At 53.9% G+C, this 24,479-nt stretch overlaps 1 protein-coding gene across 1 annotated transcript in view; it reads right to left on the reverse strand.

Annotated features, from left to right (window-relative positions):
• Window positions 1–24,479, reverse strand: part of LOC131586391 (zinc finger protein 850-like) — a gene marked incomplete at both ends in the record, with an annotated part of 76,423 nt that overhangs the window by 48,041 nt on the left and 3,903 nt on the right. The window contains one exon of the mRNA XM_058853221.1: window positions 6,131–6,556. Coding sequence (XP_058709204.1) covers window positions 6,131–6,556 — 426 coding nt within the window. The remainder of the gene's footprint in view (window positions 1–6,130; window positions 6,557–24,479) is intronic.

The following is a 24,479-nucleotide window of genomic DNA, read 5'->3' on the forward strand; positions in this document are numbered from 1 at the left end:
CTCCTCCTGCTCCTCCTCTTCCTACTCCTCTGTCCCTCCTCTTCCTCCTCCTCTGTCCCTCCTCTGTCCCTGGGCGTGGTTCGGAGCCCTCGGGTGAGCGGGGCCGGGCCGGGACACGATGGGAAAGGGCTGGGTCCCCCCCAAACCGAGCTGGGGGCAGCGGAGGTTTGGGGGAACAATGGGGACAGGGCGGGACAGGGGAACAGGGGGAGGTGGGAGCACTGAGGGTCCCCCAGTTCACCCCAGGACCCCCAAGCCCCGTCCCAGCCCCCCCAGTTCCCCCCGCAGCCCCGGCTGAGGGGGGCTCAGCCCAGGAGCCGCCGTCGTTCGGGGCTCCGCCGAGTGCAGGAACGGGAGAGTTCCCGGCTCGGGGAGGCCCCAGCAGAGGAGGGGATCTTGTCCCTCTTCCAGGGCCTTTCAGGGTCTTCAGGCCCCTCTCAAGAGGAGTTTTTCTCTTTTTCAGGTTTTTTGGGGGGGATCCCACCACTACAGGGGTGTTTTTTCCTCCCCATTTTAGGGTGTTTGTGCAGTCACAGCCCCACAAACCCCTTTTGAGGGGGGATCATGACGGCTTTAAGTGACATTTTTAGGGATGGGTTGTTTTAGGGAACCTGCTGGTAATGCAGATAGGGACCCCATGCCAGGTATGAACCTTCTCAATGTCTGTATGGGGTTTTGCAGTCTTGGGGAGTTTTTGGAGCATCCAGGGCTGTGTTTGGGATCAGAGGAGGTTGGGGTGTCCCGGGGGGTTTGGGGGTTCTCGGCAGGTTTGGGGGTACCTGGGCAATGCGGGTGGCAGTGCTGGGGACCCCGTGCTGGGTTTGAACCTTCTCACTGCGCACGGGCAGCGTCAGCGTGTTCAGGGAGATCATGGAGAGCCCGGGGGGTCACCCCAAATCCCAGGGACCCCAAATGCTGAGGGACCCCCCGAACTGCCCTCACCGCTGGATCTGCTGCAGGCAGGGGGGCACCAGCACTCGGCCCCCGCCCTCCACCATCACAGGGGGGCTGTGGAAGAAATCTGGGGGTGCACGGACAGGCAGGGTGGGACCCCCATAGTCCTGGGGGAGGGGACACGGGGGGACTCCCAGGAATTCCCGTTGTGGGGGGATGAGGGGGGACCCAGGAAGAGTTTGGGGTGGATGGGTGGGTCATGGGGGGTCCCCCAGGATGGGTTTGGGGGGAACCGGATTGGAGCTCCCATGGCAGTGGGATAGGAAGATTTGCCCATGGAATTCCATGGGAATGGCATAGCAGTGAGATCCATCTACAGAATGGGACAGCAGCTGGATCCATCCGTTGAGGTCCCATGGGAATGGGATGATGTCTGAGATCCATCCATGGAATTTCCATGGGAATTCAAATGTTCCCAAATTTTGCCCTCCCCGATCCCACATTCCCATTCCCATATCCCCTGGGAACTCTGTCCTCCCCACCTTTACACTCCAGCGCCTCCCGCCCATATCTGACATATTTCCGGAGACATTCCCTGCAGCTGTGAGCCAGGGAATTTGTTAATCCCTCAGCCTGGATCTCAGGAATCCCCATGGCGGTGCCACAGTTGCCATCGCAGCCCCACAGATCCCCCAGGCCCGGCTCCCCCCGCTCAGCCCCGCTCTGGCTGTGCCGCTGCTGCAGCATCTGCAGCTCCCCGCTGGCCCCGTGCCGGTGCCGCTCCTTGTGCCGGCTCTGGCTATCCCAATATCCCAGCCCTGGCTATCCCAATATCCCAGCCCTGGCTATCCCAATATCCCAGCCCTGGCTATCCCAAGATCCCAGCCCTGGCTATCCCAATATCCCAGCCCTGGCTATCCCAATATCCCAGCCCTGGCTATCCCAATATCCCAGCTCTGGCTATCCCAATATCCCAGCTCTGGCTATCCCAGTATCCCAGCCCTGGCTATCCCAATATCCCAGCCCTGGCTATCCCAATATCCCAGCTCTGGCTATCCCAATATCCCAGCTCTGGCTATCCCAGTATCCCAGCCCTGGCTATCCCAATATCCCAGCCCTGGCTATCCCAATGTAATAAATGTAGTTATGAATAAAAATTCGTAAAGGCCTAAATAAATATATCTGTAGTATAATAACATGAGAAAATATAAAATATAGTGTGGCCAAGGATTCCTCCCTAGATCCAGCCACAAACATCCATTTTAGAGATAACAATTCTACCGGCATCGGGATAATGATCCTAGCCAGCCCCCATCAGCCTAAAAGAATAAGCAGGACACGGGCCATCAGGCTGGACAAAAGAAACAGACAAGATACTCATCACCGGACCTGAACACCCCACCTGACAAGCTACAGGTGGGGAGCAATCAAACTAGACAAAGAAAGAAGCCCAGCCGAGATATTCATCGGCCCCAACCCCGGAGCCAACCACTCCATCCTGATGGCCCAAACCAGGATGAAATCAAGGAACATCCAGGACCTTTTTACATATGAGGAGACTCTGCCCCACTGTCTATTGATTCAGTTCACCGGTTCCAGGAAATCCATTCAACCAACCATCAAGACTCTTTGTTGAACAGTGACTGCTCGGAGTTTTGGCCTCAGGGCACAAAACCCCTATAAGAACCCCGGACTGCAGCCCATACAGTGTGGATTTGGGAACACCTATACCTCTGGGTATAGATCCCTGTCCACCCAGCGCTGCGCTGACCTATTTATTGTGGTTTTTCTCTTTTGTTGCAGGTGCTTAAATTGTTTTATAATAAATTGCTTTTTATTGACCTTATTTTGCCATTGCATTTATAACACCAATATCCCGGCTCTGGCTATCTCAATATCCCAGCCCTGGCTATCCCGTTATTCCAGCCCTGGCTATCCCAATATCCCGGCCCTGGCTATCCCAATATCCCAGCCCTGGCTATCCCAATATCCCAGCCCTGGCTATCCCAAGATCCCAGCCCTGGCTATCCCAATATCCCAGCCCTGGCTATCCCAATATCCCAGCCCTGGCTATCCCAATATCCCAGCCCTGGCTATCCCAATATCCCAGCTCTGGCTATCCCAATATCCCGGCTCGGTTCCGGCCGCCATCCCCGGCGGCTGCGGCTCCGCCCGGCCCCGCTCGCTGCGGCGGCGCTGGAAGGGGATCCCAGCCAGGGACCCCATGGACATGGACTGCGGGAAGCCCGGGCCGGGCTCCAACAGCGCCGCGTGCAGGGAACGCAGGGAGAGGAGAACTGGGGGGACATTTGGAGATTTGGGATCGGGGGGGTCACGGCTGAAGGAAAGGGGGAACGGGGAGAGACGGGAAGGGCATTTGGGGATGCCAGGACTGACAAGAGGGGAGGCTGGGGCTGGCTAGATGTGGCATGGCTGGAGTTCAGGGCGTTCCTGTATCCAGGAAAGGGAGCTCCAAGGGTCCCCGGTGTCCCCATTGCCAGGAGAGGGCAGGGAAAGCCGGGATGGCTGGGAATAGGGGTCCCGGGTGTCCTCAGTGCTGAGGAAAGGAGGGGCTGGGTGCAGGGAGAGGCAGGAATAGGGGTCCGGGGGGAAAATGGGTCAAGGAGAAGGGGGCTCTGGGGGCTGCGGGAGGCGTGATGGCCGGGAAAGGGGTGCAGGCGTTCCTGGTGCCCGATAAGGGGGTGCAGGGTGGGACCCACGGCCGGGAATGGGGGTTCGGTGGGATGGCGGCGCCCAGGAATGGGGGTTTAGGGGCCCCTCGGCGCTCCGGAATGGGCGATCAAAGAGTCCCGGTGCCGGGGGTCCCCCTCACCTCTCGCCGCCCCCCGGGAGCGCCCCCGGCCCCAGCGCTGGAGCCATCGCGCTGCTCCGCTGCGGCCCCGCCCACAGCCCCGGCCCCGCCCCCAGAGCCGCCTCCGGCCCCGCCATTGGCGCCGCTCTTTGCGGCACCAATGTCATACGTGGCGCAATGATGTCATACAGCCATGCCATGATGTCACAGCCTTCTCTGTGATGTCACACAGTCCCCTCTATGATGCCATAGCTGCACAGTGACGTCACACAACAAACTCTGAGCTGTCACACAGCCCCTTTCTGACATCACAGCTGCTCTGGGGCTCCAGGACACAGCCACAGAGGTGCCACTGTGACACAGCCCCCTCTGGCACATCCCCCAGCCCCTGCCAGTGCTGAGCCCCTGGGAGCTCTGTCTGGGCCTGCTGGTGTCCCTGAGCTGCCCTGGCAGGGCCCCAGCCCTGCTGGGCTGTGCTCAGGAGCTGCTCCTGGCCAGAGCTGTCTCCCTGCTGTGGTCTGTTCCCATGGCAACATCTGCCCCATTGTTATGATCTGTTTCCATGGCAACCATAACCAGCCTCTTGTTGCTATGGTAAGTCCGTTGGCAGCTCCATGGAGACCCCATGCCAGGGGTGGTTGCCATGGACACCAGCTCAGGCCTGGAGCCAGAGCCCATTGCCATGGCAACCATTTCCAGTCCCATCCCCAGGCTCATGGGATCCCAGAGCCACAGAATTGGCTGAGTTGGGAGGGAGCCATGGGGATCCTCCAGTCCAACTGCTGGCCCTGCACAGGACACCCCAACAATCCCAGCCTGGGCCTGGCAGCGCTGGCCAAACGCTGCTGGAGCTCAGCCAGCCCTGGAGCTGGGAGCCTTCCCTGGGGAGCCTGTTCAGTGCCCCAGCAGCCTCGCGGGAAAAACCTTTTCCTCACATCCAGCCTAAACCTGCCCGCCTCAGCTCCAGCCGCTCCCTCCACTCCTGTCCCTGGGCACCAGAGGGAAGAGGTTCCCACAGCCCCCAGCCAGGGACCTGCTCCCAACCAGGCCTGGCACCAGCTGGGATGCTCGGTTTCCATGGGCTGGGCTTCAGGAATGGGATTCCCCAATTTCCTGCTCCGGCTGAAACTGTGCTGCCACTCGCTTCCCTCCCACCTCCCATGGAAAGCACAAAAGGGAAAGATCCCATGTGTTGGGGAAGGTGAAACAGGGAAACCTTATGAATGTGATGGTTTAACAAAAGATTCTGGAAATATGAAGGCTAGAATCAAAGTGGAAATGAAAGCCTGCTTTGAATCATAGGATACTGAGTACTGGTTAACCAAAGAACAATAGCTTAGCCAGCTAGAGGAGAATCCCTGTTGATAAAACAATGTCCTTCTGCTGATAAAGAATGCAAAGGTCAAGAAGCAAGGAAAGAAGTTGTAAGGTTTTGTAGAATCTAAAATGCAACACTGTATGTTAATAGAGGGAAGCGCATAGGCTGAATGTAAATTCTTTAGTGGGTGTGTCTCATGGTGATTGGTTACTAAGAATTAGAATATTCACGATAGAAAAAGATATATTGAATTGTAACAAGAACTTCGCTCTCTTTACTCTTTACTCTGACCTCTTTACTCTTCTCTCTTCTCCCTGACCCCATACCCTTTCCCTCTTACCCCATTACCCCTCTCCCCCACTCCTAACTCTCAGCCCCCTCTCCCTGCTCCTACCCCTCTCGTCTTCCCTGCTCTCTCCCTCTGCCTTTTCCCTCTTTCCCCCTGCTGCTCTCTTACTCCCTCCCTCCCTCATCCAACCTCACGTCCCCTGCTCAACCTGTTCTCTCTCCCCTCCCTTGGACCACGTGGACGCCAAGGCTGGTGGCGGACACGGGTCTCCCCTCCTTTCACCCTTATAATAAATTGCTTATACTTGAACAGCTTGACCCTGGAGAAGTCTCTCACCGTGAGCGAGAATTTATTACTCTCCAATACCCATGCTGGGATAAGAACAATTTATTGAGAAGAGCAACGGGATAAGGAACAAACAGGAATGGAAACAATTTAGATAACAGAAGGGATAAGACAAATTATTTACAGGGAAAACTAAAACACCACTGTTTCTTCCTGACCATGTATTTCCTCCTGCCTGGAAAGGACACCCTTCTCCTCTGGTGACAGAGAGGGAGTCCTTTTCCTGCCCCTGGCAATGACCTGAGATGGGATTGGATATAATGACAGGGACATGGTCAGACTCTCACATTCCTTGATCCCACATCATGACATTGCCATGGGCAGGAAAAGAGACAGGTGTCTTCCCAGCATGGATCCCAGGGAACATGGATCACCAGGTCTCTTCCCAACGTGGATCCTCCAAGGGTGGATGAAGCTGGAGCAGTGCACAAAGCTCTTCCTGCACTTAGAGCACTCGCAGGGCTTCCCTTACTGGTGCCTCCGTTGGTGTCTGGTCAAGTTAGATTTGTCTGAGAAGCTCTTCCCACACTGGGGACACTCGTAGGGCCTCTCCCCAGTGTGGACACGTTTGTGGGTATTGAGGTGGGAGCTGCAGCTGTAGCTCTTCCCACATTCCCCACACTCATAGGGCCTCTCCCCAGTGTGGATGCGCTGGTGGGTGATAAGGTGGGAGTTCTGCTTGAATCCCGCCCCACAGTCAGGGCAGCGGAAGGGCCTCTCATCCGTGTGAATGCGCTGGTGCAGGAGGAGATTGGAGCTGCTGTGAAACCTCTTCCCGCACTCAGGACACTCGTAGGGCCTCTCCCCAGTGTGGCTACGCTGGTGGATGATGAGTTGAGAGCTCCACCTGAAGCTCTTCCCACACTCAGGACACTCGTAGGGCCATTCCCCAGTGTGGATCATCTGGTGGCAGATCAGGCTGTTGCTCTTGCTGAAGCTCTTCCCACACTCCAAGCACTTGTAGGACTTCTCCCCATCCTGACATTGCTCATGGACCACCAGCTCAGAGCCCTGGCTGGATCTCAGACCGCCTTCCTGGCACAGGGTGGGTCTTTCCTCCTCAAAGCACTCTAGGATGGGTGAGGAACCGCTCCTCCTGTGGGATCTCTGAAGCTTTTCCTTCCTCCTTGACTCCTGTGCTGTGGAGCTGCTCAAGACGGCCACTTCCACGAGATTCTGCTGCAGGGATTTCTCCTCCCTGTTCTCCATCCTCAGCTGCTTGCCTGGAGGAGGAAGGACAAGGAGAGGATGGGATGTTCCTCCATGCCAGAGGGAAGGGGAAGGAGATCCCCCCAGTGCGTCCCCGGCAGGACGGCGTCGGCAGCGGGGTTGTCCTGCAGCCGGGGGCCAGGCTGGGCTGGGAGATGGAGCAGGAGAGAGGGGGAAAGGGGCACTGACTTCCTCCTCACCTGCCTGGGTGTCCTGGGGTATCTTCCTCTTCCTTGCAGCCTCCTTCTCCATCCAGCCAAGGTTTGGGATTGGGAAATCCTGGTTTGGGAGAAAACAAGGAATGAGCACAATGAGTTTGATGGTCCCTCTTTTCAATTCACTCTCTAGAAGTCGTCAGGGCATCTGATGCATCTTGGTTTGAAAGGAAAGGTGTTTCCTAAGGAAGGCAGAAATCTCCATTGAAATTGATAAAAATGGAAACAACCCACCCCCTCCGAATTTTTATAATCTTGATATCAAAGTGCTCTCAAATAAAGATATAGGAATAGAAATAATAGTGCTTTATTAAAGAAAGGAAAATGAAAATTCAGCAGGACAAAAAACAACAACAACAAAAAAACAAAACAAAAAAACAAAACAAAACAAAACCCCCACACAGAAACCACCCACTGACAGAGTCAGAATACAACAAAGCACTCCGATTAAAATGGTGGCTGCAGTTTTCCTGGAGTCACAGATGTGGTTCTGTTTAAGCAATGATCCCGTAGAAGATTGTAGCTTACCTCTGAAGTTCTGGTGCTGTAGATGGATCCGGTCTCTCCTCTGGGAATCCAGTGGAGAAAGGCTGCCTGTGGTGTTCTGATGCTCTGATTATATCCAGTCAGGAATGCTTGGCTCCTCCCCCTGGGTGGAGCATCTCACAATGGGATGATGTCATTTTATCAGTCCTGCAGTGAGACTCAATGGCCCATTAAGAGAAGATATCCCCCTGGAGGGAGGATGGGTGGTGGAAGAGATAAAGAACACTGCCCCACCCGGTTTTAACAGCTGGTCCATTAACAGAAGATATCCCCCAGTTATGAGGGATGGGTCATGAAAGAGATAAAGAAAACTGCTCTACCAGGTTTTAACAGATGGTGAAGAATACACACTTTTGGTTACATCTTGCATTTCAGCCCAAGACATGGGGTCCATAAAAACCTCCCAAACACCAAGATTCAGCCCTGAAAATGCCTCCCAGGACTTCCCCATGTCTGGTCTCTCCCTTTTGGTGTTCAGGGGTTCCTCCCTGTCCCAGCTGCTGGGGGTCCTGCTTGTACTGGGGGTCCCCTGTGCATTCAGTCCCTGACCTCTTCTGGCTGCTGGGAGTGCCAGGAATCCAAAAATTTTCCCCCATTTCCATCTCCCCACTAAGGGATGCTGGGACCCCACAGTATTCCCCAAGGGGCATTTTCCACTCAGCTTTGGAGTTCTTCATTTTTCAGACATCCCTCCCAGAAAACCCAACCCAGGGATCCCCCGGGATATCTGGGCTGAGGTCCTTCTGTCCGGTCACTTGTGGGATTGGGGGTGATGATCCCATGGGTGGGAGGCTGTGATTTCAGGGGGTGCTCGACCTGGTGGTTGTTTCTTTCTTTCCCTGATCCTCCTTTGTCCCTCCTTCAGGCTGAAGAAGCTGCTCAAGGAGTCAGAAGCAAAACTCCAAGTCCCTTGGAGCTTCAATGGACCCCACTGAGGGCAGGGACTGCCAAAGGCTCCCCAGGGACTGGCGAGAGCAGATCCTGGAGGCCAGGATTGCCGGGAGCCAAAGGCTCTGAGCAGGGAACTGCAATGCTGAGCAAGCCCTGGCTGGGTTGGAGGAAGCAGAAAGGCCAAGCCCTGAGCCCAGGCCTGGCACAGCAGGGCCTGTCCCTCACGGGTGGCTCGGGGCTCTTTGTGGGGCAGTGGGATGTGAGGGGCAGCAAGGACAAATGCCATAAACCTGTGTGACACTCCAGATCCTTATGGAACCAAGAGGCCAGTGTGACACTGTGGTAAGTTGTGGAACCACGGGGATCATTGTGGCACTCTTGGGCCCATGGAACCAAGGGGACAGTGGGACACTCTGGGGCCTCATGGAAACAAGAGGTCACTGTGAGCCTGCAGGGCTGTAACACCCCAGAACACTTCAATGCTGGTGGTAACCAAAGGTTCCTGTGCTTGAATTTGGTGCACAGGAGAAACACCCACCAGATCTTCTCAACATGGACAGATGCAAAGAATATTCTTGGTAGGAAGGGACCCACAAGGACCATCAAGTCCAACTCTTAAGTGAATGGCCTGAAAGGATTCAACCCACAGCCTTGCTGATACTGGCACCATGCTCTGACCAACTGAGCTAAGAGGTTAAAATGACACAAAATTGAACTGGCAAAATATAGACAATCAAGGAACTATGGCAAATGGTTTAATACAACATCCAATTGAACATAAAACTCTTACCATAGCATTAACTTTGCAAGCTTAGCTCCTTTAACCCAAAAGTGTTAACCCTTAAGATTTTGGGAAACATTAATATATCCAAAAATGTTCCAGGTACGTAAGAGAAGAAGGAGAATAAAAGGAGACCAGAAAGACAGAAGATCTACAGAAAAATACTTCCCAGATGATCCCAGTCACTCTCACTGCAATTGCAGTCATTCCCATGAATGAGCTGTTGCACTCAGTCACCCCCAGTATGGTTCCAGTCACTCCCAGATCCTCCCAGCATGATTCCAGTCATGGCCAGAGTGACTCCCTCTCACTCCCAGGATGGGCCCAGTTGCTCCCAGTCACCTGCAGTATGGTTCCAGTCACAGCCAGCACCTTTCCATTCCCTCCCAGTATGATCCCAGCTAATTCCACTAGGATCCTTGTATGTCCCCAGCATGGGCACAGCTGCTCCCAGGATTATCTTGTGTGTTTCCAGTTGCTCCCATTTACCTGTGGGACTGTGGTATCAGTCTCTCCCAGTCTATCCCAGTTCTTCCTACTCACTCCTCAGGTGCTTCCAGCCTGATCCCAGTTGCTCCCAGCCACTCCCAGTCACCCTGAGTGCAGTCCCAGTTGCTGCCAGTATGGTCCCAGTCCTTCCACACATGGCCCAGCTGCTCCCAGTTGCTCCCAGTAGGATGCCAGTTGACCTCAGCGTGGTTCCAGTCACTCCCTGTTCCTCTCAGTGTGATCCCAGTTGCACCCAGTTGCCCCCAGTACAGTCCCAGTCCCTCCACAGATTATCCCAGCTGCTCCCAGCACAGTCCCAGTCATGCCCAGTTGCCCCCAGTGCAGACCCAGTCACTCCCAGTTGTTCCCAGTTGTCCCCAGCATGGTTCCCATTGTTCCCAGTGTGTTCCCAGTCATCCCCAGTATGATCACAGACACTCCCAATATGTCCCAGTTTCCCTCAGCATGTCCATAGCCATTCCCAGACACTCCCAGTAATCCCAGTCAGGTGCTTGTTATCCCAGTATGATCTCACGCCCAGTATATCCCAGTGGAGCTGGGATTCACTGCCTGAATTTACAGCCCCCCATCCGTGGGATCATTACCCCCCATCCCACAGGTGACCAGGGAGGGGGATCTTGGCCCAGATATCCTGGGGGGGTCCCTGGGTTGGGTTTTTGAGCGTGATGATTGGAGAATGAAGAACTTCCAAAGCTGAGTGGAAAATGCCCTTTGGGGGACATTTGAGGTTCCCAGTGGCAGCTCCTGGCAGAGGCAGCCTGGAGGAGCAGAGTCCTGTGTCCCCCAGGACACCAAAATTGGGAGCCCAGAGAGGGGGAGAGCCACAATTCGCGGGAGCCTCAATTGCCTGGAGAGGGGCAGGGGGCCCTCAATGGACCCCCTGCAACCCCAAGAAGGGAATAAGGGGAACAGGGACCCTGGGACCCCAAAAACTTTCAGCATCCCTAAGTGGGGAGATGGAAATGGGGGAACTGTTTAGATTCCTGGCACTCCCAGCAGCCTGGGCAGGGCAGGGACCGAGTAGATGGGGGACCCCCAGTACAAGCGTGACTCCCAGGAGCTGGGACAGGGGGGAAACCCTGAACACCAAAAGGGAGAGAACAGAGATAGGGAAATCCTGCATGGCCTTTTTAGGGCTGAATTTTGGTGGTGTAAAAGTTTTAAGACCCCATGTCTTAGGTTGCAATGCAAGATGTAACCAAAAGTATGTATTCTATCACCATCTGTTAAAACCTGGTAGAGCAGTTTTTTTTATCTATTTCATGACCCATCCCTGGGGGATGTCTTCTGTTAATGGGCCAGCTGTTAAAACCAGGTGGGGCAGTGTTCTTTATCTCTTCCACCACCCATCCTCCCTCCAGGGGGATATCTTCTGTTAATGGGCCATTGAGTCTCACTGCAGGACTGATAAAATGACATCATCCCATTGTGAGATGCTCCACCCAGGGGGAGGAGCCAAGCATTCCTGCATGGATATAATCAGAGCATCAGAACACCACAGGCAGTCTTTCTGCACTGGATTCCCAGAGGAGAGACCGGACCCATCTACAGCACCAGAACTTCAGAGGTAAGCTACAATCTTCTACGGGATCATTGCTTAAACAGAACCACATCTGTCACTCCAGGAGGAGTGCAGCCACTTTTTAATCGGAGTGCTTCCAAAACCCTGACCAATGGGATGTAAGGTTGTATTTGCATCTGTCAGTGGGTTGCTTCTGTGTGTTTTTTTATTTTTTGTTGTTGTTCTTGTTTTTTTGTCCTGCTGCATTTTCATTTTCCTTTCTTTAATAAAGAACTATTATTTCTATTCCTATATCTTTATTTGAGAGCACTTTGATATCAAGATTATAAAAATTCGGAGGGGGTGGGCTGTTTACATTTTTATCAATTTCAGTGGAGATTTCTGCCTTCCTTAGCAAACACCTTTCCTTTCAAACCAAGCCACCCCAGATATCCGGTGACTTCTAGAGATGGACTTGGAAAAATGGAACTTCAAACTGAATGTTGCTCATTCGTTGTTTTCTCCTAAACCAGGATTTCTCATTCCCAAACCTTGGCCGGATGGAGAAGGAGGCTGCGAGGAAGAGGAAGATGCCCCAGGACACCCAGACAGGTGAGGAGGAAGTCAGTGCCCCTTTCCCCCTCTCTCCTGCTCCATCTCCCAGCCCAGCCTGGCCCCCGGCTGCAGGACAACCCCGCTGCCGACGCCGTCCTGCCGGGGACGCACTGGGGGGATCTCCTTCCCCTTCCCTCTGGCACGGAGGCAAATCCCATCCTCTCCTTGTCCTTCCTCCCCCAGACAAGGAGCTGAGAATGGCGACCAGGGAGGACAAATCCCCACGGCGGAAACACGTGGAAGATGCTGATTTCAGCAGCTCTGCGATGCAGGAATCCAATGCGGAGGAAAAGCCCCACAAAACTGCACGGGAGGAGTGGCTCCACACCCAACCCAGGGTGTCCTTTCCAAGAAGGAGGTAATATGTGGCCAGGATGAGCCAGTAGGTAGTGTTTAGGTTTTCCCTGTAAATACTTTGTCTTATCCCTTCTGTTATCCAAATTGTTTCTGTTCATGTTCATTCCTCATCTCACTGCTGTTCTCAATAAATTGTTCTTATCCCAGCATGGGATCTTTGCCTTTTCTGCTTTCCATGGGAGGTGGGAGGGAAGCGAGCGGCAGCATGGTTTCAGTGGGAGCAGGAAATTGGGGAATGCCATTCCTGAAGCCCAGCCCATGGAAACCGAGCATCCCAGCTGGTGCCAGGCCTGATTGCCATGGCAGCAGGCTTGGGAGTGGGTCCCTGGCTGGGGGCTGCAGGAACCTCTTCCCTCTGGTGCCCAGGGACAGGAGTGGAGGGAGCGGCTGGAGCTGAGGCGGGCAGGTTTAGGCTGGATGTGAGGAAAAGGTTTTTCCCGCGAGGCTGCTGGGGCACTGAACAGGCTCCCCAGGGAAGGCTCCCAGCTCCAGGGCTGGCTGAGCTCCAGCAGCGTTTGGCCAGCGCTGCCAGGCCCAGGCTGGGATTGTTGGGGTGTCCTGTGCAGGGCCAGCAGTTGGACTGGAGGATCCCCATGGGTCCCTCCCAACTCAGCCAATTCTGTGGCTCTGTGATCCCATGAGCCTGGGGATGGGACTGCAAATGGTTGCCATGGCAATGGGCTCTGGCTCCAGGCCTGAGCTGGTGTCCATGGCAACCAGCCCTGGCATGGGGTCTCCATGGAGCTGCCAAGGGACTGACCATAGCAACAGGGGCTGTGATGGTTGCCATGGAAACAGGCCACTGCAATGGTGCAGATGTTGCCAAGGGAACAGACCACAGCAGAGAGACAGCTCTGGCCAGGAGCAGCTCCTGAGCACAGCCCAGCAGGGCTGGGGCCCTGCCAGGGCAGCTCAGGGACACGAGCAGGCCCAGACAGAGTTCCCAGGGGCTCAGCACTGGCAGGGGCTGGGGGATGTCCCAGAGGGGGCTGTGTCCCAGCAGCACCTCTGTGGCTGTGTCCTGGAGCCCCAGAGCAGCTGTGATGTCAGAAAGGGGCTGTGTGACAGCTCAGAGTGGGTTGTGTGAGGTCACAGCTGGGGCTGTGACATGACAGAGTTTGTTGTGTGAGGTCACTGGGCAGCTATGGCATCATAGAGGGGACTGTGTGATGTCACAGAGAAGGCTGTGACATCATGGCATGGCTGTATGACATCATAGACCTGGTTGTGAGGTCAAAGTATGTGCAGTGACATTACAGGGTATCTGTATGACATCACAGAGATGGTTGTGTGACATCACTGATGGGGTTATGACATCACAGAGTTGGCTGTGACATCATGAAGGATGGTGTGAGGCCACAGAACAGACACTGCCATCATAGAGGGTGGCTCTGTGACATCACAGACCAGGATGTGACATCACAGAACAGACTGTGACATCACAGGTTGAATTTTTGACATCATAGTCTTCTGTGACATCACAGTACAGCTGTATGACAACACATGACAACATCCCAGAGTTGGCTCACTTAACAGAGCTCAAACTGAACAGGACTTCAGTTATACCTTAACCTTAACTGAAACCTGAAATGTCACAATTTAGCAAAACAACAGCATTTACTGTATTTAACCTAACTTATAACCTATGACTTAGCGAAGTAGCAGAGGAATAATACTAAACAGTATTTAAATTAGCTTATAATTTATATTAAACATAACAATGGAGCAAAAGAAGAACACTAGGCAGCATTTAACTTATCTAGGTTATACCTCATGACTTACCCTCACTCACAGGCCTGACTGACTGAGATCTCCAAGGCACTCCAGCCCCTCTGAGAGCAGCATTTCTGCCACATTTTCCAGGGCACAGCACTGGTGTGTGCACACAGACACAAAGAGGCAGTGCAAGGCAGCTGTGAGAAATTCCCCTGCAGGGCAGGGAAATGCTCCCTGTGGATGCTTTGGCATCTCCCCAGCGGGCAAAGGGCTGAGCCTGGAGGAGTGGGGGGATCGGCCCAGGCTCCGTCCTTGTTCGGGGATGCCCCGAGTGCAGCAAACAGGAGAGTTCCCGGCTCACAGAGGCCCCACTCAGAGGGAGGTGGCTGGCCCAGGAGAGCTGCAAGGGGCTCCTTTTGGAGCGCTGTTTGTAGGGCCCCAAGAGAGGGGCTTCAGGCACAGCAATGTTTCATCCTGGCCACACTTGGCATCAACAGCTTTCTTTGCAAGGCTGAGAACAGGGATGTTGTGCCACGCAGGGAACAGAAACAGTTCCCAGGGCTGCTCCTGAAGCAAGCAGGAGCTGCTTGGGCAGCAGCAGTGCCTGGGAGCAGACATTGTTTCTGATGAGCTGCAGAGGAGATGAGCCCAGGGGCTGTTGGCCAAGGCCCAGGCCCAAGGAGCATTTCTCAGCTGGCAGGGCGGCCTGAGAAGGGGAGGGGGGAATGCACCAGCACAGGGCCCCATGGAACCAAGGGGCAGTTGTGACACTGTGGGGCACCATGAAATAAACAAAGCATTGTGACACTGTGAGGCCTCATGGAACAGTGAGACCATTGTGGTCCCCACAGAACCAAGAGGACCATTGGGATACTGTGGGGCCTCGTGAAACCAAGAGGCCTTTGTGACACTGCAGGGCTGCATGGAACCAATGGTCCATTGTGACATTGAGGGGCTGTAAGAGACAGTCCAAAGACTCTGTCATCTGTCTCACAACCGTCTCAAGAACAGAGACTGAGACCCTGAATATCACAAGGGACTTGGTTTGGGGGTTTGGGCCTAGCTGAGGTGGATGTTTGCTAAGTGATTGTTTGCAGGTGGTTGCACGGTACACTGCCCTCGATCCTGCTGGCGAGCAGAGGTTTGTGAGTGGTACCCTGTGCAATGGGTTTCTATGACTCATGGCCCTCATTCCTGCTGGTGGACAAAGGCTTGCAAGGTGTGGTTTGCTCTGTACCCTACACCTGCCCCCTGCACCATGGAATCCATCACAATGCTCATCAATCTCCTCTGGTTTTGGCCCTGCGCCCCTCGCTTTGCAAAAGACTATAAAATTATACCCCAAACTTACCTTCCTTTGAGATCTCCCCAACAAACAGAAGACTCTGGGTTGTTGGACGGCTGAGTGGACTTCGATGTTGGTAGCTATAATCCCCTTACTCTCTGTTCCTTATGCTTTGCTTTCTCTTCTTTTAGCTCTATTGCATATTAGTGCTGATGAGCACTCAATAAAGTGTGTTTTCTTGTTTAAGTCCTTGGTTTGCTGATAATCTTTTGTACTCTAAGATCCAACAAAAGAATCCCACTTTGCAGATTGTGACGGGGCCACTGTGGCACCGTGGGGCTACATGGAAGCACAGAGTCCATGGTGACAGTCGGGGTCCTCGTGGAACCACAGAGGCCACTGTGACACTGCTGGGCCTTGTGGAACCAAGGGGTCACTGTGGAACCAAGGAGACCCTGGTGAGACCCTGGGCCCCAGTGGGATCAAGGGGCCATTGTTCCATTGCAAGGACGGCTGGAACTAAGGGAACACCTGTGACACTGTGGTGCCCCATGGAACCAAGGGTCCCTGGTGACACTGCAGGATCTTGTGTAACCAGGCCCCATGTCCTGGTGACACTGCAGGATCTTGTATAACCAGGACTCCATTGTGGCACTGCACCACCAAGGGATTCACTGTGGCACTCTGAGGCCTCATGGAACCAAGAGGCCCCTGTGACACTGCAGGGCCTTGTGGAACCATGCAGAGCATTGTGACAGAGCAGGACCTCGTGTCATGATGGGCCCATTGGGACACTGCAGGGCCCCATGGAACCAAGGGGCCAGTGTTGCTCCTCAGGGACTCCTGGAATGAAGGAAAATTGTTTGACACTGTGGTGCCCCTTGGGACCAAGAAGCCATGGTGACACTGTGGAACCAAGGAGAGCATTGCTGCACTGAGAGACCTCATGGAACCAAGGATCCACTGGGACACTGCAGAGCCCAAGGATCCAAGAGACTTTGTGATACTGAGGGGTCCTATGGAACCAAAGGGACACTGTGACCCTGGGAGGCTTCATGGAATCTTGGAGACCATTGTGACACTCTAGGGCCCCATGGAACCGTGGTGACACCAGGTTGTCTGGGAGTGTTGATGTGCTGCAGGGTAGGAGGGCTCTGCACAGGGACCTGGACAGGCTGGATCCAGGGCCCAAACCCAACAAGGTGAGGTTTAACAAGTCCAAGTTCCAGGTCCTGCACTTTGGCCCCAACAACCCCTGCAGTGCTACAGGCTGGGGACAGAGTGGCTGGACAGCAGCCAGGCAGAAAGGGACCTGGGGCACTGATGGACAGCAGGCTGGGCATGAGCCAGCAGTGTGCCCAGGTGGCCAAGAAGGCCAATGGCCCCTGGCCTGGATCAGGAACAGTGTGGCCAGCAGGAGCAGGGCAGGGATTCCTCCCCTGTACTTGGCACTGGTTGGGCAGCACCTCGAGTGCTGTGTCCAGTTCTGCTCACCCCCAATTTAGGAAGGACATGGAGGGGCTGGAACATGTCCAGAGAAGGGCAACAAGGGTGGTGAGGGGTCTGGAGCACATGTCCTGTGTGGACAAGCTGATGGAACTGGGATTGTTTATCCTGCAGAAGAGGAGGCTCAGGAGAGACAAGGTGATGTCAGAGCACAAGTTGGACTTAATGATCTCCAAGGTCTTTCCAGCCTCTCTGATTCTGTGATTCCCTGAAACCACCGTTGGAGCAGGTACAAGATGAGCCCTGGGCCTCTTCTTCAGAAGGACCAGCAGCCCAGGTCCCTCAGCTTCTCCACACAGGCCCCAAAGCTCATCCTGTCAGTCCTGCAGGGCCTCTGCAGCTCCGCCTCATTGCCCAGAACAGGGAGCCCCACAGCCAGATATGGCAGCCCAGATGTGCCCCCCTGGCCTGTGCTACCTCCGGCAAGGGAGCAGCACGAGGCACTGCAGGACCCTGCAGACAATTCCTGGAGCACTTGTAGGATGATCCTGCTCCCCAAGGGACGTTCCCATGGTGCCAAGTGGGGAACTGAAATGGGCAGTGGGGCCAGAGAGGAAAGGGCAAACAGGGATGGGCTGTTTGCAGGGCAGGGAAGAGGGGTGTAAAATAATAAGAAATCTGGAGCAGGAAGAGTAAAGAAAGCAAAAATGAAGCAAAAAAAATGCTCAGGGCAGTTTGGGGGTGGCTGCCAGACAGCCCTGGCTCTGAGCTACAACATCTGCAGTGGCACAGGAAACTCACAGCTCATGGGAACAAACTTTCTGTGTGACTTCAGAGGCCACTACAACCCTGAGTGGTTTCCCTCCCGTCCCCCAGCCCTTCCTGGCCCCAGGGGCTGATGGCATTTGTGCTCCCTCAGGTTCATCTCCCCACAGCAGCACCATGGGGGTGCTGACGCCTGCTCTGGGCAGTGCAAACAGGGGCTCCTGAGCCAGTGCTGCCGTGTCTGTGCCTGCAAGGATGCGGCACCTCTCTGAGCTGGGGGAGAGCCCAGGGCTGCACAGGGGGGATGTTGTTGGCAGCTCCATGAGGACGCTCTGGGACGCTGCCCTGGGGTGTCCAGCACAGTGGGGATGGATCAGCCCCTGCTCTGCTGCTCCTTCCCATCTCCCCCAGGGACCTTGCAGAGCCCCAGCCATGCTGTTTGCCCCCAGCCTGCCCATGGCCACCCTGGGGCTGCTCACGGGGGTTTTCTGAGCTTTGGCCTGGGCGTGTTCTTGAGAGAGCCTGGGCAAGGAGCCTGGAGCCCCCAGGCCCTGCCCTGAGGCGTCAGCGCTGCCCCAGCAGTGCCCATGGCCTGTCCCTGCTGCAGCCCCGGCACTGCCACCCCCAGGGCTGTGCCCGGCCCCGAGAGCACTCAGGCCCTGCAGCAACACCAGGGCCAGGAGGGCAGCGGGGCAGTGGCACGGGAGCAGCACTGGCAACACCAAGTGCTGCTGCTCCTGGGCACAGCTGCTGTGCCAGCACTGATCTGCCCCAGCTCTGCACACAGACACTGCTGCTGCAGCTCCAGAGAAGGGAACAAAAGGGGGATCTCTGGAGAAAACTTTGCTGGGAGATCCTTTACTTCATTTAAAAGCACCAAAAGCACAGCCCCTCATGAACACAGTCTGTGGCCACAGGGATGGTGGAGAGAAACAAAATGAGAAATGGCACAAACAATGGTATTTTATTTTGGACAAGATCTATAAATTAAAACAAAGGAAACATCCAAAATGAGACGAACAAGAAGTATCAAACATTACTTTTATTACAAGTGACTGGCAGAAACTGGCCAGCAGTTTAATGTTTCCGAAACCATCCAGTCATCAGTGTCCACACTGCAGCCTTGAGCTCCTGGTTCCTCAAGCTGTAGATGAGGGGGTTCAGGGCTGGAGGCACCACTGAGTACAGAACTGACACTGCCAGATCCAGGGATGGGGAGGAGATGGAGGGAGGCTTCAGGTGAGCAAACATGATAGTGCTGAGGAACAAGGAGAGCACGGCCAGGTGAGGGAGGCAGGTGGAAAAGGCTTTGTGCCATCCCTGCTCAGAGGGGATCCTCAGCACAGCCCTGAAGATCTGCACATAGGAGAAAACAATGAACACAGAACAACAAAATGATAAACTGGCAGTAATCACAAGAAATCCAAGTTCCCTGAGGTAGGATTTGGAGCAGGAGAGCTTGAGGATCTGTGGGATTTCACAGAAGAACTGGCCCAGGGTATTGCCATGGCACAGGGGCAGGGAAAATGTATTGGCTGTGTGAAGCAGAGCATTGAGAAAGCCACTGGCCCAGGCAGCTGCTGCCATGTAGGCACAAGCTCTGCTGCCCAGGAGGGTCTCATAGTGCAGGGGTTTGCAGATGGACACGTAGCGGTCGTAGCACATGATGGTCATGAGAAAATACTCTGTTGCAGCACAGAAAACAAAAAAAAAGAGCTGTGCAGCACATCCTGTGTAGGAGATGTCTCTGGTGTCCCAGAGGGAATTGTGCATGGCTTTGGGCACAGTGGTACAGATGGAGCCCAGGTCAGTGAGGGCCAGGTTGAGCAGGAAGAAGAACATGGGGCTGTGCAGGTGGTGGCTGCAGGCTACGGCGCTGATGATGAGGCCGTTGCCCAGGAGGGCAGCCAGGGAGATGCCCAGGAAGAGGCAGAAGTGCAGGAGCTGCAGCTGCTGCGTGTCTGCCAGTGCCAGCAGGAGGAAGTGGCTGATGGAGCTGCTGTTGGACATTTGCTGTGGCTGCACATGGGGACCTGTTCATGGACAAAGGACAGTGGCAAGTCAGGAGAGGCTGCTTTGAGTCAAACTTGGGCCATTCCCTGTAGACTGTCCCGCTGGGACTCACCCACCCTTGTTCCTGCTCTGGGAAAACTTCACCCAGGTCCCTGACTGAGCTCCAGCTGTGCTGTCTGAGTGTGCCAGGAGCAGCCAGGCCTGTGCCTGGGGGCTCTCCAGGAGCCATCCCTGCCCTGCTGCCCTGGGTTTGTAGCCATGCTGGAGAGGGACATGGCTGGAAATTCAGGATATGTCGGGGCATTACTCCTAATGCAGATGGGCCTCTTGCCATCTGCATACACACTTCTCAAGTATAGCAGGAGTTGGTTTTACAAATTGTTTTCCTACCCACAAATCATTCCTGTTTCTCTGAGGTTAGAAATCCCCAGCATTTCTGCTGCACTCAGAGTTTCCCACTGAGAGATGTGAGAGGCAAAGGATTCCCTGTGCCTTAGGGAAGGTGAGGGGCTGGATGGGCTTGTTCCCAACTGCCCTGGGTTTGCACCTTTGGCTGGAATCAGAGCACAATCACACTCCTGTGTCACCCTGGCATAAACCAGAGCCTGCCCAGAGCAGAGGGATCCCTGAATGTCTCACCCTCTCTAAAGGTCTCTGGGCAAGGTCTCAGCACCCCCGTCTGCCAAGGACACTCACAGCTCCCTTGGCAGAGCCAACAGCATTTCCTCACCTGTGGCATCTCTGCCCTTCCCCGTGGGACATTCAGGGAACTCTGAGAGGCTCTGGCACAGATTTGCAGCCAGGAGGGCAGCTCAGAGCTTGGAAGGACACAGCAAGGAGATCCCCAGGTGTGCCCATGATGGGATCTCAGGGAGGGAGGCTCAGCTCATTCCCCTTTCCCATGGACTGCTTTGCCCACAGCCCCACAGGTCACAGGGAAGCTGGGACACCCCATTCCCATGGACACACCTGCCTGGCAGCAATCCCAAGGGCAGGGCCTGACTCAGCTGCTGCAGATGCCAGAGGCTCCCTGAGAGCCCCAGATACCAATGACAATATCAGAGCAGTGCATTTAGGCTGTTTAGGAGGCTCCCAGCAGAGAGACTGAGCACCCAAACTTACAATTCTGGCAAATCTGTAAATGTTCAGATATTACTTTGATAATCCTGGCGTATCTCTTTCAACTCAGAATGTTCTGTGATTCTGGGATTACAATTTCTCTTCTGCTTATCCCTTGTTATCTAAAATAAAAAGAGAAAAAAACTCCTTGCAACAGTGTTAGAACAGTAAAGTAAGAAACAGACTTTTATTGAAAGCTTCCAGGTGTCCAAGTGGAGATGTGGGACACCCGGCCCCTTATTTCAACAATTTATTAAGGTTGACTAATTAGGATATTTAACAGAAACATTCAATAGGAGATTCAGTTGCCCCAGTTACACACCCTAGGGTCAACCCACTGGAGCAGGTCCAAGGGCTACTTTGCCCCACTTTCTGTTATGACTGTTCATATTCTGGTTAAAAAACAATATGTTCTTCTTGTAGCTCCTCTCCCTGATGATAAGACTATTTAGTATTTCAGAAATGTATTTAGAAGATGAGATTATTGTTCTAAAATCTAAGAGAAAGGTTAGGAAACATACTAGAGTTAATTAAGGATAATAGTTATATAAGTATATAATAGTAGTTTAATAGAGTTAATTAAGGATTCTAATTTTATATCTATATAGTAATAGTTTACAGACCTAAAAATATATTAAAAAATTATAAAAAGCAAAAATCTTTTTGTCATCATCCCAGCTTTCCCACCCTGCTTAAAGAAAGAAATTGAAAACAATCTCAGGAAAGCTCCTGATCTTGACAGCAATCCGAGTCTCAGCTTCTTTTGGGAAGTGTCCTCCGGAGCTGTGCCCAGGCAGGTCTGGAGCTGGAAGCAGCCCTGCCCCACACAGCCCCTCTCAGCAGCAGCACCTGCCCTGCTCAGGGTGGCTCCTTCCCCCCACAGCTTCTCCCCAGCGCTGGGAGCAGCTCCCCGGGCCGGCTGAGAGCTGTCCCTGGCAGGCAGCAGAGTCCCTGCCCCAGCACAGCGCCCTGGGCTGCAGGACCCTGCTCTGCAGGACAGCCCTGGGCACCCCTGGCTGCTCTACACAAGGGACAGGCAGAGAATGTACTCACAGAGTCTGTAGGCACTGGCATGTTCCAGCTTGAGGAGATGCCTCCAGGAGCTGCAGCTGCATTGTCCTGCAGCCAGAGGCTTCCTGTGTCAAGGGCTGGCAGTGATTCTGCCCCAGGCACTTCTCAGCACCTTCCCAGCCCTGACTGATTGAAGCTCTCTGTGCCTCTGGGCTGTGCCCAGGGTGGCTGCAGGCAGTGCCCCAGCCCTGCTGGGCTGGCAGAAGAGCTGCTCAGCAAGAGAAATGTGCTTTTGAAGCTCTTCTTGGTTTCCAGGAGCTGCCTCTGTGCCAGGAGCCTGGCCCAGCTCAGCAGCACAGACACAGCATCAGGACTTTAATGAGCCTCTTGGGGCTTTGTGCTGAGGCCCTGAACATCAGTCCCTGAGAGGGAGGGGAAGAAAGCTCTCAAGAACTCCAAGTCAGAATCCAACTCCAAAGTTTCTTTCACTTTTAATGGGTCCCACTGAGGGACATGACTGAGAAAGTGTCCCCAGGCCCCAGGCAGAGCAGAGAACTGGAGGCACTGATGACAGGTGGGGACAAAGAGAAGCCAAGTCTTGGTGCCCTGGGCCACAGCAGCCAATGCTGTGCCAGCAAGGGCTGTGAGGAGACACCTTGTCCTGAGGCCCTGGGGCCTCCTGGCACAGCCCCAGCAAGGCTGGCCACTGTCACCCCCTTGGCCTGCCCTCAGCATCCCCACTAGCCCACATGCCAGTGGCCTCAGGGATCTGCTGGAAGGAGTCCCTGGGGAGCCTTGCTCAGGAATGGCCCTGGGGGGCTCCTTCATGCTCCCAGGGACTGCAGCTTTTTCAAAGGACTTTGGCTTTTGCTTTGGAGTCTTTGAGAGCTTTGTGCAATCCTGGCCTCCAATTATCTGCTGTAATTAGTCCCTTGAGAGGCTTTGTCAGTAACAACACTCAGTGAGCTCATTAATGCTTCAAGGTACTTCAGGTTCTTAAGGTACTTTCCTTTTTCCTTCCCACACTGAGTCTCTGAGAAGTTTGTGCAATCATGGCTCCAATTATCTGCTTTAATGAGTCCCTTGGGAGCTTTGCATTGACACTCAGTGGGGCTCATCAATACTTTGAGATACTCAGGGTTTTTTCAGCTACTTTGGATTTTCCATCCCACACTGAGTTTCTGGGAGATTTTTGTGCAATCCTGGCCTCCAGTTCTCTCCTCCAAGGAGTCCATGAGGAGCCTGTGTTGGGGATGGACCTCAGTGGGAACCATTAATGCGTCAAGAAACTTTGGGTTTTTCCTCTGACTTTGACTCCAGGAAAAGTTTCTGCAATCTCCTCTCAGGCCCTGAGGTTCAAGGGCTCAGCTCCAAATGCACCACGGGGCTCATTAAGATCAAAGAAATCCTAACAACCCATGTCTGTGCCTTGATTTCCCTCTGGTCTGGTGCAGTTCTTAGGAAAGTTTCTTACAATAGTTCTGTATAAATAGTTCAAAGAACTTCTAAGAAATATGTGTTCCTATTTTAAAGGTGTCTTTTATTCCTGTTCTCTTTAGAGCAGAGATGATTGCAGCATTCATTGGATATTGATCCAGGGTCTCTCCTAAGGAGGTCTGGACAGGTCAGAGAAGCTGTGCCTTGAGGTCTGACCCAGTGGGGACAACCTTGCTCCACATTCCCCAGCCCCATCCTGTCTCTCCTCACTCCCCTGGGACCTGCTTTGCTCACAGAACTGGCTGCACTCAGGCAAAGAGGGGTTTTCCTTCTTTGATTTTAGCAATCTAAAACTGCTGAGTTTCCCCATGGAAAACAGACACTCTCCTCAAGTGTGTGCCAAGTCCAAGGTGCCACCAAGGAGGTTCCCCTTCCCCAAGGCAGAACCACACAAGGAATGTTTCAGACACACAGGGAGTTCTACAATAAACACAAACCCAGAGTTGGCTGAAGGCAGAATTAGAGCAGCTGCTGAAGGACAGAGAAGCTTTGAACTCCTTGCAGCTGAAAGCACCAAGTGTGTTTTTGGGAGGTGAGTGAGTGAGGCAAGAGTGAGGGAAGGGAAATGCAGAGAGCCCTGGAAGTGTTTCTGTGCAGACAGGCTGCTGCAAGGGCAGCGTTGGACTTCTCTGGGGGGAACTGTGAGGGGGGTTTGGTGGAGAGTGACTTCCCCAGTGACCTCGAGATGTCACACAGCCACCTGTGATGTCACAGCCCACTCAGTGGTGTCACACAACCTGCCCCGGGATATCACACCACCTTTCTGTGATGTCACATCTCTTCCTATATGCCACAAAACTATCTCGTGATGTCACATAGCCTCCTGTGATGTCACACAGCCACATTTGATGTCATTGTTCACTCTATGATGTCACAGTCAGCACTGTGATGTCATACAACCTGTCCTGAGATGTCACATGGCTCTTCTATGATGTCATTGCCCACTCTAGGATTTCATATCACAACCATGTGGTGTCACAGTCTGCTCTGTGATGTCACAACCCTCTCTGTGATGCTGTACAACTAACCTCTAATGTCACAGTGCTCTCTGACATCACAACCCACTAAGTGATATCACCCAGCCCACACTGTGATGTCATAAAGCCACACTGTGATGCCACACCCTGCTTTCTGATGTCACAGAATCCCCTCTATGATGCTGTATCTGCTCAGTGACCTCACACAACAAACTCTGTGATGTCACAGCCCCATCTGTGACCTCACACAACCCACTCGGAGCTGTCACACAGCCCCTTTCTGACATCACAGCTGCTCTGGGGCTCCAGGACACAGCCACAGAGGTGCCGCTGTGACACAGCCCCCTCTGGGACATCCCACAGCCCC

The sequence above is a fragment of the Poecile atricapillus genome, chromosome 19, assembly GCF_030490865.1.
Source record: "Poecile atricapillus isolate bPoeAtr1 chromosome 19, bPoeAtr1.hap1, whole genome shotgun sequence".
Lineage (NCBI taxonomy): Eukaryota > Metazoa > Chordata > Aves > Passeriformes > Paridae > Poecile > Poecile atricapillus.